At 43.4% G+C, this 16,089-nt stretch overlaps 1 protein-coding gene across 1 annotated transcript in view; it reads left to right on the top strand.

Annotated features, from left to right (window-relative positions):
* LOC143816267 (uncharacterized) overlaps window positions 1–16,089 on the top strand; it is a 657,854-nt gene that overhangs the window by 352,391 nt on the left and 289,374 nt on the right. Inside the window, exon 38 of the mRNA XM_077296442.1 lies at window positions 6,879–6,991. Within this exon, the coding sequence (XP_077152557.1) occupies window positions 6,879–6,991 (113 nt within the window). The remainder of the gene's footprint in view (window positions 1–6,878; window positions 6,992–16,089) is intronic.

The following is a 16,089-nucleotide window of genomic DNA, read 5'->3' as shown; positions in this document are numbered from 1 at the left end:
TAGCACAGGCCTCTTCCAGCCTCCCCCTCACTTATCTTAGTAATGGCAAATGACACCCCACAGTTCACTGGATGATGGTTGCTGTAGTTGTCACAGGGCCTGCAGACAGCAATCACAGGGCCTGCAGACAGCAATCACAGGGCCTCCAGACAGCGATCTCCTCAGGCCTCAGAAGTGCAGCCTGGGACTTCTGGCCGGCGCAGCAGGGAGCAGCGCAATGCCACCCAACAGAGCTAGGGCGCAGAGCGGACTCTAGGCATGGGACCGGTAGGTCCGATCTTTCCGGCCGGCGAAGCAGGGAGCAGGGAGCAGCGCAATGCCGCCTAAACAACACAGCTCCGACGCAGAGGCCTGGGACTTCCGAGAGCTGCGCCTGGCCTACTGGAAGTCCCAGGCCTAGACGCTCTGCACCGGAGCTCTGTTGTTTGGGCCCACAGATCTCCTGCATGGCATCCGACCCGCGCGGAGGCCTGGGACTTCTGGGAGCTGCGCCGGGCCTACCGGAAGTCCCAGGCCTAGACGCTCTGTGCCGGAGCTCTGTTGTTTGGACCCACAGACTTCCTGCATGGCATCCGATCCGATAAAAAATCGGATCGGATGCCATGCAATTTCTATGGGGCCGCGGCCGGCGTGTCACTGAAAATGACTACGCGTGTCAGCACTGACACGCGTGTCATAGGTTCGCCATCAATGTCCTAGTCAGTGCTGTCAATTGTATTCTCTTTTCCAGATTTAGAATATACGTTTAACCCCTTCACCTCGAAGCCTGTTTTCACCTTCCTAACATGGCCACATTTTTCAATTCTGACCCGTGTCATTTTATGAGCTAATGACTCTGGAATGCTTCAATGGATCCCAGTGACTCTGAATTTGTTTTTCGTGACATATTGTACATAATGGTAGTGGTAAAATTTGTTTGATATGACTTGCATTTACTTGTGAAAAAAAACCCCTGAAATTTGTTGAAAATTTTTTAATTTTCAAATCTTTAATTTTTAGTGCCCTTAAACCAGAAAGTTATTTCATATAAAGACACATATGCATGTTTTTTTCAATATCTGACATGAAATCAGAATAAACCTTTCCCGTTTTTAGATCAATTAGGCTTCCCATAACTATTAATATTTGCCAAATGCCAGAATGATGAGATCGAGAGAGAATGTTTTAAGGCATTTTTATTGCTTACTGCAAAGTCAAAAGTTTACATACTCTGAGATTTCTATGCCTAAAAATAATTCTGGACTGTCCATATGATGATGTCATCAGGAAGCTCCTGATAGGTTTTTTGGCAACATCTGAGTTAATTAGAGACACACCTGTGGATGTATTTTATTGCACACCTGAAGCACACTCTTTCTTTGTGTAGCATCATGGGAAAGTCTAAAGAAGTCATTAAAGATATTAGGAAGAGAATTGTGGATGTGAACAAATCTGGTTCATCCTTAGGTACAATTTCAAGATACCTGAAGGTGCCTCGTTCATCTGTAAAATTTTTGCTATGAGCAGGAGATTTCAAGTCATCGTCAATTGGTGACCTTATTGTCATCTTTCGGCCCAGGGTCACTATAGAGACTTACAGCACTCAAGTTGTGCCAATGGGAGCAAAGAGGGAGCTCCCTCTGCTGATCAATGTCGCTGTCACTATTTACAGCGGCATCAAGGGGTTAAATGCCTGCGATCTGCGCTAGCACCGATCGTGGGTGGTCATGTATTATAGAGCTGACACCCGCATTTGATCGTGGCAGTGTTCGGTGTGAACCCATGCGATCGTCAAGCCGTACATGTACGGCGGTTTGTGGAAACACACTACTGGTAGTGCCGCACATATTCCGCACATGTTGTGAAGGGGTTAGAAAAGGTGGCTATAAAGAAAACAATGAATGGGCTCTGTTATTTGTTCTGTACCCAAATAGGGGTCATGAAAGATACAATGGGAAAGGGTATCATGTAGAAGGTACCTAGTGGTATATCTGGTAACATGTCGCTCCTTCCCTTTCTTGTCTTTTATAATTTGGATGTCTAGATGTTAAACATGGCATAAGTAGTCCAGCAGTCACATGTCATCGCAGGGTCAGCTGTACCGGCATTTAGCCGATACAGCTAACCACAATGATGGGAAAAGGAGTTCTGGGCTCCTTCTCCCATCATCCCCCTGTCGGTGTCGGCGTCTGACATCGCCGACACTGACAGCGAGCGTGATGATGTCACTGCCCGGCGGCCGCTGTCAGGAGATCAGCGGGAGCAGCGCAGGAACCAGGAAGAAGAGAGGTGAGTATTTTTTTTTTTTAATGGGTGCTGCTGCCTTATTACAGGGTCTGCCTGTGGGGGTGCTGCCTTATTACAGGGTCTGCCTATAGGGGTCTGCCTTATTACAGGGTCTGCCTATGGGGGTGCTGCCTTATTACAGGGTCTGCCTATGGGGGTGCTGCCTTATTACAGGGTCTGACTATAGGGGTTCTGCCTCATGACAGGGTCTGCCTATGGGGGCTGCCTTATTACAGGGTCTGCCTATGGGGGTGCTGACTTATTACAGGGTTTGACTATGGGGGCTGCCTTATTACAGGGTTTGACTATGGGGGCTGCCTTATTACAGGGTCTGACCATGGGGGCTGCCTTATTACAAGGTCTGCCTATGGGGGTGCTGCCTTATTACAGGGTCTGACTATGGGGGCTGCCTTATTACAGGGTCTGTCCATGGGGGTGCTGCCTTATTACAGGGTCTGTCTATGGGGGTGCTGCCTTATTACAGGGTCTGACTATAGGGGCTGCCTTATTACAGGGTCTGACTATGGGGGCTGCCTTATTACAGGATCTGACTATGGGGGTGCTGCCTTATTACAGGGTCTGACTATGGGGGCTGCCTTATTACAGGGTCTGACTATAGGGGTGCTGCCTCATTACAGGGTCTGACTATGGGGGTGCTGCCTTATTGCAGGGTTTGATTATGGGGGCTGCCTTATTACAGGGTCTTACTATGGGGGCTGCCTTATTACAGGGTCTGACTATAGGGGTGCTGCCTCATTACAGGGTCTGACTATGGGGGTGCTGCCTTATTACAGGGTCTGACTATGGGGGTGTTGCCTTATACTACAGAGTCTGCCTATGGGGGTACTACCTTATTACAGGGTCTGCCTATGGGGGCTGCCGTATGCTATAGAGTAGGCCTATGGGGAGTGCATTATACTATATTGTGGACTATTTGGTGCATTATGCTACTGTATATGGAGGCTATCTAGGGGCCATCATACAGTATGGAGATTACAGTGTGGGGGTCATTATACATTGTTGGAGCCATCAAACAGTTTGGCGGCTACTAAGGAGTCAGTATACTGTGTGGGTGCATTATATTGTGTATAAGAGAGCATCACACTGTGTATAGGGGAGCTGTACAGGGGGAGACTCAAGACTTTATTAAATGTAAAGTGGGCACTTATTGTTATAGGGGAACTCAGGTTACTGTAACTATCAAAGGGGCACACAGAGGGCATTATTACTTTCTAGGGGCAAAATATGGACGCTGTTTCTAGGGCACTTGCACCTGGCATTACTATGTTGTAGAGAGTTGCTTTAGAATTTAGAGAGCACAGAGAACCACACAGCAGGTGCAGTAACAGGGACACATACAGCAGCAGTGGCTCAGTATTGGGATATCAGGAGCAGTAACAGGGACACATACGGCAGCAGTGGCTCAGTATTGGGGTTTCAGGAGCAGTAATAGGGACACATACAGCAGCAGCGGCTCAGTATTGGGGTATCAGGTGAAGTAATAGGGATACATAAGGCAGCAGTGGCTCAGTATTGGGGTATCAGGTGCAGTAATAGGGACACATACGGCAGCAGCGGCTCAGTATTGGGGTATCAGGAACAGTAAAAGGGACACATATGGCAGCAGTGGCTCAGTATTGGGGTATCAGGGGCAGTAATAGGGACACATAAGGCAGCAGCGGCTCAGTATTGGGGTATCGGGTGCAGCAATAGGGACACATACGGCAGCAGTGGCTCAGTATTGGGGAATCAGGTGCAGTAATAGGGACACATACGGCAGCAACGGCTCAGTATTTGGGTATCAGGTGCAGTAATAGGGACACATTCGGCAGCAGCGGCTCAGTATCGGGGTATCAGGTGCAGTAATAGGGACACATACGGCCGCAGCGGCTCAGTATTGGGGTATCAGGAGCAGTAATAGGGACACATATGGCAGCAGCGGCTCAGTAATGGAGTATCAGGTGCAGTAATGGGGACACATACGGCAGCAGCGGCTCAGTATTGGGATATCAGGGGCAGTAATAGGGACACATACAGCAGCAGTGGCTCAGTATTGGGGTATCAGGTGTAGTAATGGGGACACATACGGCAGCAGCGGCTCAGTATTGGGGTATCAGGGGCAGTAATAGGGACACATGCAGCAGCAGCTTAGTATTAGGGTATCAGGGGCAGTAATAGGGACATATATGGCAGCAGCGGCTCAGTATTGGGATATCAGTAGGATGAGGGGTTTGTGCAGGCTGGGAAGAGATGGTGATGGGGCTGGAATATGAGAAGTTAAACGTGCCGTTGTTGTATTCTCTGCAGACGAGTTGTAGCTGGAAGAAGTTGTCATGTCGGTCTGGGCCAGATGGAAAAGACGGGAAAAATGAACGATTCCATCAGAAAGGACGTCAGCGGTAAGTCATTATCTGTAACTGTGCTGTGATCTCTTATATGTTGTGTAGGACTGGTATCTACCACTGACCATATGGCAGTAATATCCATGTTGGTCGTTATATAGAGATTATCTTCAGTAACAGCGCGGTCATCTGCTGAGGTTGTCCTCCACTATTAGGGTGCGTCACCCAGTTGTAATCAAGGTTACCTGGTTAGAGGCCCACTCAGCAGCTTCGCCCCCCCCCCCCCCCCCCCCTCCCGAACCAAAACCCTAGCTACGCCTCTGCTGGGAGGTACAGGATTACTGGTATATCTCACGAGAACAGTTGGGATAATAACACCAGTCTTCTTAGTGTATATCTAGTTTTATGGCATTAAATCATAATTTCAGCAGCAAGTGCATTAAGTCTAGTTAATGAATATCATGTGGCTTCCTAACATTCAGTTGAAGTGCACATTATATTTATAAAAGCCAAACATACATTATACTTATGACGCACATGAGACTTAAATTAGATTCATTTTTCATGCACTCATTTATATAGCACTCGAGAGCAGAATAATAATTTTCAAATGAATTTCATTTCTAAAATTGTGCTTATAGTATTAGAGTAAATAGTCAAGATAGACAGTAAAACATCAATTAGCCCTCAGCTGGGAAAATATCAGATACATATTTTAGAACGTATAATAAAATTCAAAATCTTCATATTAATTCTTTTTTCTTAGTCTGTGACAAAACACTCTCATTTCCACCTTATACACAAAATATTATAGAACAAATTAATTTTTTTATGCTTAAAGAATACCCGTCATTATAATTTTTATGTCATATATCAATGGTACAAATGAAAATAAGCAACTTTGTAATATATCTCATCAGATAAATATGTTTCTTTCACCTCCTTTATCGATCTCTCATTCTCAATTCATGGGTAAAATTGATCTGTATTCAGTGAAGTCTGATTATTTCATTACTGAGATAGGAGATGACAGTTTGTGCTTTTAAAATTCCCTGGAGAGGGGAGAAGGGGATCTTAAGGCAGATACAGACATCTTGCTGCAAGTTCTCATGAAACACTGCTACAGTTCTCCATAGAATCTTATGAGCACCAACTGTCATCTCCTAACTCAGTACTAGGAACATTTGTTTTCATTGAATACAGATTTAACCTGTGAATTCAGAATTTTGATAATGAATGATCAGTTTCAGGAGGAGAAAGAATCCGATTTTTCTGATAAGATATAATACAAAGTTCTTTTCACCTGTACTATTGAATTCTGAGAAAAATAAAATAAAACGATGGTTACTCTTTAAGCTGCAGCAATGAATGACTTTTTTAACAACTATGATCCTCCACGCTGTGAGACTTTTTACATTCGTCATAAGCCTGGCCTCTGATATAGGCTGCATATGGCTTTCCCAGTTCCCATCTATTACAATTACTGGTCTATGGTACATAGGCAATTATATACTCAGCTCGTTTGTTAAATGAGAATCTCATTTAAGCCTTTCTGTTTCTAATGCTTTCAGTCACTTTTTATTATCAATGAAATATGACAGTAGATGAAACGACTAGCTACTTATCATTGTAATTTCAAGCATGAAAATACTTGCTGAAGGGTTTTCGTACTAAATGTGTAGCTTAACTCTCAAGCATAGCAATTTCATCTTACAAAGAAAGGAAAGTTATGGCCTTTTGTTCAGTTGGACATTTGGATTTTGGGATTCTAGAAAACCTCTGGAATGATAAATTATAATTTTTTTTTACTATAGTGCCAATGTATTTCACAGCACTCTACAATTGAGAGAATTAATGTACAAACAATATCCGACATTATAGAGTAACACATAAGTTTACAATCTACCCAAGAGAAGAGAGGCGGCTGCTCATTAGCTTATAAGGAAATGGGGGTTACACCAAAGGAAAAAGTGCATGTAGTGTATGGTGCAGCCATCATAATAAGTGAAAATCTGTACAGAATTTTCAAGATACAGGAAGAAGGGTCCGGTTGAGGTTTATCCTGTTCTTGTCTCAGAAAAATAGTAAGAAGGAGGATGGTAAACAATCCTGGGGCTTGAAACTGGAGAAGTCAACATTGTAATGTTTAAGTTTTGAGACCCACAATTGGTACAATTTCTAAACTTAACCCATATCTTTTGCCTTTTTTGTAAGTGGAAATGTAGATGTCTTGATATTTGACCACCCGAAAATAATTGATCTCTTTTATAGGAGTCTACTGCCTGAGCATAGTATCCAGGCATGTGCCCTCCTGTTTCTTTGGACAGAACACATGGAAAATAATGAAGTCAAAACAGAGGAGGAAATAGCTTTTTTGTCTAAAGGTACAGTTTGTATAGATAATCATATCTATCTATCTATCTATCTATCTATCTATCTATCTATCTATCTATCTATCTATCTAAAATAGCAAAAAGTTTGAAGTATCCCAACCAAATTAGTTTTACCAAGGTGCCAAGCTTCCAAGTAATTACCAAGCCTCAACATAAAATGAAAAAATTGAGGTAGCACACCATGTTCTTTCAAAAAAGCAAAGGTGATTTTATAGTCCATAGTGATGGTGGCATTTTGGTTCAGATGTGCTTGGAAAAGGTTCACATCTGAACCGAAACATCATCATCACTATGGGCTATTAAATCACCAGGCAATGGGATGAGCGAACATAAACTGCAAAGTTTGGGGTTTGTACCGGACACCTAGTGTCTGGTATTGGACCAAAAACACAGACATTTAACAGGAAGTCCAGTCAGCTGTTTGGATTCGGATACGTAATAAAGTTTGTTGAAAGGCTGCAGCACACTTCCGGAGCCATTACAGCCATGCCAAGTATTGGCATGGCTGTGACTGGACGGTGTACCATGTGACTCGGCCTCTATAAATACCAGATCACGAGTGCCAACGCCATTCTGCTCTGATTAGTGTAGGGATAGGATGCAGTTGAAGTGAGGGACAGTGTTCTGCTGTGCACTCTGCAGTAAAGCCGCTGTGTGCACTCTGTGTGTTTCAGTGACAGTTCTGTTCCAAAAACCCACTGTTTGTACTCTGGACCCACATCTGTGGGATTACTGTGCCAAAAAGCTGATGTATGTACTCTTCAACCTCACCTGTGCGAGTACTGTGTCATTAAGCTGCTGTGTGTACTCTGCAACCATATCTGTGGGAATGCTGTGCCAAAAAGCTGCTGTTTGTACTCTGCAATCCCACCTGTGCAACTACTGTGCCTTTATGCTGCTGTGTGTACTCTGCACCCATATCTGTGGGAGTACTTTGTCTAAAAGTCGCTGTGTGTACTCTGCACTCCCACCTGTGGGAGTACTGTGCCAAAAGCCACTGTGTGTACTCTGCACCTATATCTGTGGGAGTACTGTGCCAAAAAATCACAGTGTGTACTCTGCAAACCCACCTGTGGGAGTACTGTACCAAAAATCCGCTGTGGGTACTCTGCAACCGTATCTGTACGAGTAGTGTTCCTGAAAAAATCAGTCTACTCGGCCAAATAAATAAATTTACTGTATTGCTGTGTCTATATGAGTAGTGTGGCAAAAAATAATTCTCTGCATTCATGTTTTTGCCATGTTTGTTACAAAAAAGTTATTGCACTATGCAGCCATCTCTTTGCCATTTGTAAGCCAAACAAATAATTTTGCTAAAATGCTGTCTATACGTTTAGTGTGGCAAAAAAAATAAATCTACTCTGCCACCATCTCTGTGTGAGTAGTGTGCCAAGAAAAACGCTTCCAAGAGGGCATCAAATAGGGGACATGGACATGGCCATGTTGGTGCTGAAGTAGTTGCTGCTAGTGGTAGTGGTGTATCTGCTGCAGGGAGAGGAAGTGGTCATTCTATTCCTGCTATGTGCCCAAATACAACACCTTCTTCTGGTGCATGTATGTGATAGGACATTATGAGTCCTTTCATAGGGCCGAATATCACTACATGAATGGCGAATCTAGAACATGTTGAGGCTGTGTTACATTGGATAGCTGACAGTGGCTCCAGTTCCTTTGCATAATCTTCCATCCATTGCACTTCAGAAAACAGAGTTGGCACTTGAGGACCATGGTCACCTGGCTTCCTCTTCACTCCCTTGCAATTCAGCCAAGCAGTCTGAGCCCCAAGTCATACAGCAGTCTCTTCTGCTTTTTGATGTCTCCGCTGACTGGGGTTCCATGGCCCATCCACCTGGCCTTGCCCCAGAAGTGGAAGAGACTGAGTGCACTGATGCCCATCCACTTGTTATTTTGGAGGATGGGTATGTGGGAGGACTAGAGACATAGTCAGTGGACCACCACAGCACGTCAGATGATGCCGAAACTCTATTGCCAACTGCAGCATTTTTCTGCAGTGTTCAGACCGGCAAAGAGAGCAGGGGTGAGGAGTAGATAGAAGATGGTGCTGGGAAAGATGAAGTCCTAGACCCCACATGGAGCGGAGGCCATCCAAGTGAACTAGTGACTTGCGCAGTTTGGAGGAAGAGGAGGTGGCCACGCTGCCCCAGCACCACAGAAAAAGGGGAGCAGGGTGCAAAGGCAAAGCGGGTGGCCCCAATTCAGTATGTTGGCTGCTACTGCCCACCACACAGCTGAATTCAGCACACCAAAGCCAGGTCAAAATAACTCCCTGGTGTGGCATTTCTTCAGGCATTGTACAGACGACAAGCGACAGGTGGTTTTCACGCTGTGCCATCAGAGCCTGAAGCAAGGCATAAATGTCCTCAACCTGAGCACCACCTGAATGACGAGTTATCAGAATTCCAAGCATGATATGCAGTGGAGCACACACTTTAAAAACCATGACTGATCTGAGCCTTCTCCTGCTCCCTCTACTGCTGTGGTCTCGACCTCTTTTTCCCGGTCACGATCAACAGAGTCACCTGATTCCCCACAAAGAGAGAATGTGAGCATCTCTACACCGTCCAATGAAAGTGTTCAGCTTTCCATCCTCTAAACCCTCAAGAGAAAGAGGAGATACCCCTCTATCCACCCACAAGACATGTCCCTGAATGACAGCATTTCCAAATTACTGGCCTTTGAAATGTTGCCATTCCAGCTGACGGAGATGGATAGTTTTAAAAAAACTAATGGCAGAGGCTGTCCGGCAGAATGTTATTTCCAGCCACCACTACTTTTCCAGTCATGCTATCCATGCCCTGCACACACATGTTGCGGACAAAATAAGGTGTGCACTGCACAACGTCATAAACGACAATGTCCACATAACCACCAATACATAGGCCAGTAAACAGGGCCAGGGACGTTACATCTCCCTATCTGCCCACTGGGTAAATGTAGTGGCGACTGGGACAGATGCAGAAGGCATTGTAGCCCATGTCCTACCACCACTGAGGATTGCTGGATGTTTATCTGTACAGGTTGCCACCTCCTCCTACTTCGCTTCCCGCTTCCTCCACTACCTCCTCATCCGGTCACAATAAAATCTGCACCGCCAGCTTCAGCACAGTCAGAAGGAAATTACAGCAGGCTGTTCTTTAACACCTCTGTTTGGGGGAAAGATGCTATAACACGCAGGAGCTGTGTATGGGGATCAAACAGCACACAGATGAGTAATTAATGCTGGTGAACCGCAATCCTGGCCTGGTGGTATGAGATAATAGGTGAAATTTCTTAGCAGCTCTGGGCCTAGCCAGTTTGATGCACATCCCTTGCCTGGTGCATATGCTGAACTTGGTGTTGCAGCATTTCCTGAAAAACTATCCACGTATGTCAGAGCTGCTGCGAAAGTGCGGGCAGTACATGCGCACTTTTGGTGTTCTCACCCTGTTGGTACTCACCTGTCTGCGCTGCAGCATTACTTCTGCCTTTCCGCTCAATGCCTCATATGCGATGTATCAACAAGGTGGAACTTCACCTCACATATGCAGGAGAGACTTTGTGAGCAGCCACAGACAATATTGGAGTTCCAGCTCTGCAGAACAACCCCAGTTTACTACCAATGAGTGGGCCTCTATGCAGGACTCAACTGGACGTGTGTGCCGTGTTGCGCTGCTTTGAATACTCCACCAATATGGCCAGTGCTGATGATGACATCATCAGCACTACTATGTCACTTTTATGCCTGATGGAAAAAACAATTCAGGCCATGATGAATGAGGTGGTGCCACAGAAGGAAGAGGAGCAGGCGAAGCAGGGCCAATTCTCACCGTTATCAGGTCTGTCATCCACATATGGCTCAGAGGTTTGGTTACTATGCCATCAGCGACCAGGTACCCAATTGTACAGCCAGGGGACAGTTTGGGAGAATGAGGAGTAGGAGGAAGAACAGTGTTCACAACAGGGTGCACTGAGAACAGTCCTTGGGCATTATGGGAGTGTGGCTTTGGGGGATACAGAGAACCCAGACAATAAACTTCCGACCGTGGACAGCTTGTCATTGCCCCTGGGCAGCCTGAAACACATGAGCCAATGCATGCTGCTGTGCCTTTGCAACAACTGCCAAGTTGACTATAGTGTTTACAGAGCTGAATACAATCACATGCTGGTAGAGAAACTACTGATGGCTCGATGTCTCCGAAAGAAAATATGTAATATCAGAGATTGTATAAATAAGATATTGATGAGACATACATTTTCAGCACCAGGGCAAACTAGGGAAGAAGATACATAATTTCCCTAACTGTAACCCCTGCCTATAGGCCACAAATCGATAATGGGCAAATCGCTGACAATAGGGGAAAGGTAAAATCCCTATTAAAAACATAGCAGCAATCTCGAACTTTTGCAGTCATCTGGAGAGGAGTTATCGCATAAGTTGGGATTTTCATAAAATCCTGAAGGGTTGATGACATCCCACAACCAGGCCCACGTGAGGTCATCATGGGGGAGTATGTATGGGTTTAACTCAGGTGCTAATAAAAGATCAGGCCGAATTATTATCTGTGTTCCTGTAGAGATATACACATCACGTATGCATAAATCCCGTTTACTGAAGCAAAGAGCTCTCCATTGGCTAAACTGAATCGTTTCTGTGATTGGTGTAGTAAGTTCTCTTGTCAATCCCATTTATTTTCTGTAACTGTATATGCTGTATTGTTTTGTCCCCTTAGTAAAATCTTTTGCATATTTTTCATAAACACTGCCTCCCTTTGGATTAAATATAGAATTTAATAGTTCTGTTCCTTTTGTTTTGTAAATCGTCCCTCAAAGCCATATGCTGCCTACCAGGTCTCCAGTCAGCCTGTGTATACTAAAAAAGGAATAGTAGTGGCGGCGAGATGTCTGGGGTTATCTTGGAGCTAGCAGTGTTCATACGGGGTATATCGATATTCCAGGCATTGAAATAGGAGGTGTATATACCATACACTCACTATTAGTTGTCCTATAACTGGCCTATTACTAGTGACAGCCTACGGCATCCTCTATTAATCGGCAACCAATCACATAATTGTCTTGACAATAGGGGGCAGCAGAGCGCTGTTCAACACAAAGATCACAGCGGGTTGTTCTGTGAGACCTTCCTGGGCTGCGATAATCCTTGACAGCTTTCCTCGCTGACAGCGGAGGCTCAGTGGAAGAACAAGGCAGAGGCAAAGGAGGAAGTTGTCAATGTAGCTGGGGCACCGCCACCACCTCAGAAGGCAAGGTTAGCATGGCTGAAAAGTGGTAAAGCTTTGTGACCACGCCATCTGATATGGTCCGTATTAGCAGGAGGCAACGATACAACAACATGGTGGAAGAGTACTGATGGGTCTGCCTCCTTTTTAACTTCTGGGTCTCCAAATTGGAATCATGGCCTAAGCTTGCTCTTTATGCCATGGAGGCAGGGCCGGACTGGCCTTCTGGCAAATGCCAGAAGGGCCAGGGCCAGGAGTGGGCCGCTGCTGCTATCAGCGGCGCCAGGGCCGACTCCTCCCACCAGCGCCAACTCACCCCCCCACCGATCGCCCGCCCCGCATTCAACTATACCAGCATCTATAACGCCGGTACAGTTGAATGCAATGATGGAGGAGAGAGCATCTGCTGACGCTCCCTCTCCCATCATTCCCTGCTCTGCCTCTGACACTGCGGGTGCACGATCACATCATATCATCACGCACCTGCCCCTGCTCTTCCTATTGCACAGCCCCCTAGCCTTTACTATGACAATTTTAGAGCCATTTTAAAGCATCGACATTCAGGTTTGGGGTCAAGTATGAATACTGAACCAAACTTTTTACTCTAGTTCTACCGAACCCAACAAACTCAAACATTTACGGGTCACTTCATCTCTATAAATCACTTTTTGGAATCACATGGTGTGCTATATTGGTATCTGGAAGTATTTCACACTGATAGTTCATCATCACTCCATGTTATTATAAGGTAAGGAGTACATTTTCTAGTAACTGTACCATGGATCTTGACTTGAATTATGGAAATGAACATACATACTATTGATAATATACAAACAGTGCATTGATTTTTACTAGGAAAATGAATAGTATGTAGAAACAAATTTCCCTATGCCTTAATGCAATGTTAGTTATAGGACAGGATTGCAATTAATTGAATAAACAGAATTAATCTTTGAAGACTGCTTCGCAAAAGTTTTGCTCAATTCACATCACAGCAACAAGCACTGAAATGTTAAGTGCGTTTCATTTGTATTCCTTGAAGATGTAGTATGATAGGTTTACTTGTATATTAAATTACAGTTGAAGACAGAAAAATCCACTTTTCCAGGCAACATCTTTCAACTTGCGCCATTCACTTCTCTGTTTGATAATGAATAATATAGTAAATGCAGTATTTTTTCCAGTTCCAAGTGCTGGTGGATCAGCAGTCATAAAGTCCTGTCACATCCATACTACACTGATTAAATCTTGCAACACCATGTTATTTTGAGTTCCCTGGAATATGCAGAGTTTGGGTCACGTATTTAAGATCTATGTAGCATTTGCTTTCTACGATTTGTACTTTTTACACTCGTGTTTGTTTGGCTATATTGTTCTGCTTGTAAGTATGATGAACGTTCGACTAAGGAAATCCAAAATTCTGATTAATTTAATCTAAAGTTATTTTATTTCCATGTAAATTTCCTGTACTGTTTACTGTTTTATTATGTGTATGTACTGTATACATTTTAATATAGTAGCCTTATATATGCCACCTAGAGGTGTCCATAATTGGACCATTTAACTATTGGGCTAAGGGGATTTAATAGCTATAAAAAACAATATCTACCAGTCTTTATATTTAAAAAGACACAGCATGACCAGAGTCTAAACATAAAAAACACAGTCCACTTATCTACCAATTCTACACCTTTTTTTGGACCCTGCCTGGATATCTCTTTAGTTTCTTTACATTCTTTTCTGGTACAGCGAGTTGACTGCTGAAGTCAATCACTGGTTGCAACGGTGTTACATTGTTTGCTGCAGCCAATGGTTAGCTACTGGACAAACCCTTTAAGTAATTAATCATCAGAGTATTGGAACTAAATGTTGCATGGTGTTAAAGTGTCAGTAGGATCAACCCTCCTAAGCTGTCTATATGGGCATGTAGGTCATAGGAAGCTGAATAAAATGATACCTTCATAACTGCCATATGATGTCTTATTCCAGAGATATCCATATTTTTCTTAATATGTAAATGAGCTGATAAGAGCTATGGGCTGGACACTGATATGCTTGTGAATCTGCCTCCAGAGCTTATTTTACATGAAAGGGGGCGTTACCAGTGTGACATATGTAATGACTGACAGTCTGCTCTGCTGATCTACCTGTCTCAAACTTGTAACACTCCTTTTCATGTAAAATAAGCTCTAGAGGCAGATTCTCATACGGATGAGTGCACGGCACACAGATCTTAACAGCTTTTTCACATATTAGAAAAACATGGATTTCAACATGGATAATTGATAATTAATTTCATTAAGGGCTCATTCAGATGAGTGTATTGTACAGACATGTGCTGTCCGAGTAAAGATTGGACAGCAAACTACAATTCAAGGAGTGTTGTTTAGATGACAGTCGGATAAGAATTGAACACACAAGTATATGGGTGCACCAAAAAAAATATTGCATCATCCGTGCAGTAGCCGAATGTTTGCATTAGATTTTTTATGGATATATTGCCATTATTAACCTAGAAAACTGTGTTTAATCAAGTACATGTTAAAACGTTGATATATAAAAATGGATGTTACATGGATATTACACGGATGTAAAAATCGGACACACGGATGGCACACAGACAGCAAATGGATGACAATATGGATGAAAATCGCCTGAGTTGTTCCGAATGAAACTCAATTGAATTTTCAAATCCTCGTCTGACCCCAGCCTTACAAAAAACTATTTTCACTGACTATTATCATTATATTTATTGAACAGAACAGAAATGATAAATATAGTAATGGTCATTGCTTCTTTTATATAACATTTGAAATAAAACAGGATAGCAACACATCATTCCAAATGATGGATAAAAGGAAGTTTACAATGCTTAGCATTGTAGCAAATCTATCAAGTTATGTTTCCTGGCGTTACAGAAATATTTTACTCTTCATTATTTTACTTGGTTAGTTTATCAAATGGTGTCCATGTCTTAGATTAATGGCACTTCAAATCAATGCATACACTCATCACTTTTAGCTCAGTAAAGAGAACCATAAAGTTAAAAATTAATAAATCTATATTTAAATCACTAAAAAACAATCTAGCGTATAAAATATAACATATAACAGTGTGCCCAGTAGGGGGGACACCAATCTATCCTGTCAAACTGCTATATGGGTGAACCAAATAAGTTCAAAGTAGATAATATGTAGTTATCAATGTCCAGTGAGTGTGACCTATCACTTTATAGTATAATGCTAATCAGACATACAATTTTGCAATCATGTTACTAATGACATTACATTGCTGCTAAATATATTACATTGCTGCTAAATATACAGTACGGACCAAAAGTTTGGACACACCTTCTCATTTAAAGATTTTTCTGTATTTTCATGACTATGAAAATTGTGCATTCACACTGAAGGCATCAAAACTATAAATTAACACATGTGGAATTATATACTTAGCAAAAAAGTGTGAAACAACTGAAATTATGTCTTATATTCTAGGTTCTTCAAAGTAGCCACCTTTTGCTTTGATAACTGCTTTGCACACTCTTGGCATTCTCTTGTTGAGCTTCAAGAGGTAGTCACCAGGAATGGTCTTCCAACAATTTTGAAGGAGTTCCCTGAGATGCTTAGCATTTCTTGGCCCTTTTGCCTTCATTCTGCGGTCCAGCTCACCCCAAACCATCTCGATTGGGTTCAGGTCTGGTGACTGTGGAGGCCAGGTCATCTGGCGCAGCACCCCATCACTCTTCTTCTTGGTCAGATAGCCCTTACACAGCCTGGAGGTGTGTTTGGGGTCATTGTCCTGTTGAAAAATAAATGATGGTCCAACTAAACGCAAACCGGATGGAATAGC

This window comes from Ranitomeya variabilis, chromosome 3, assembly GCF_051348905.1.
Source record: "Ranitomeya variabilis isolate aRanVar5 chromosome 3, aRanVar5.hap1, whole genome shotgun sequence".
Lineage (NCBI taxonomy): Eukaryota > Metazoa > Chordata > Amphibia > Anura > Dendrobatidae > Ranitomeya > Ranitomeya variabilis.
Note: the sequence above shows the minus strand (reverse complement) of the source record. Positions and strands in the feature narration are given on the sequence as shown.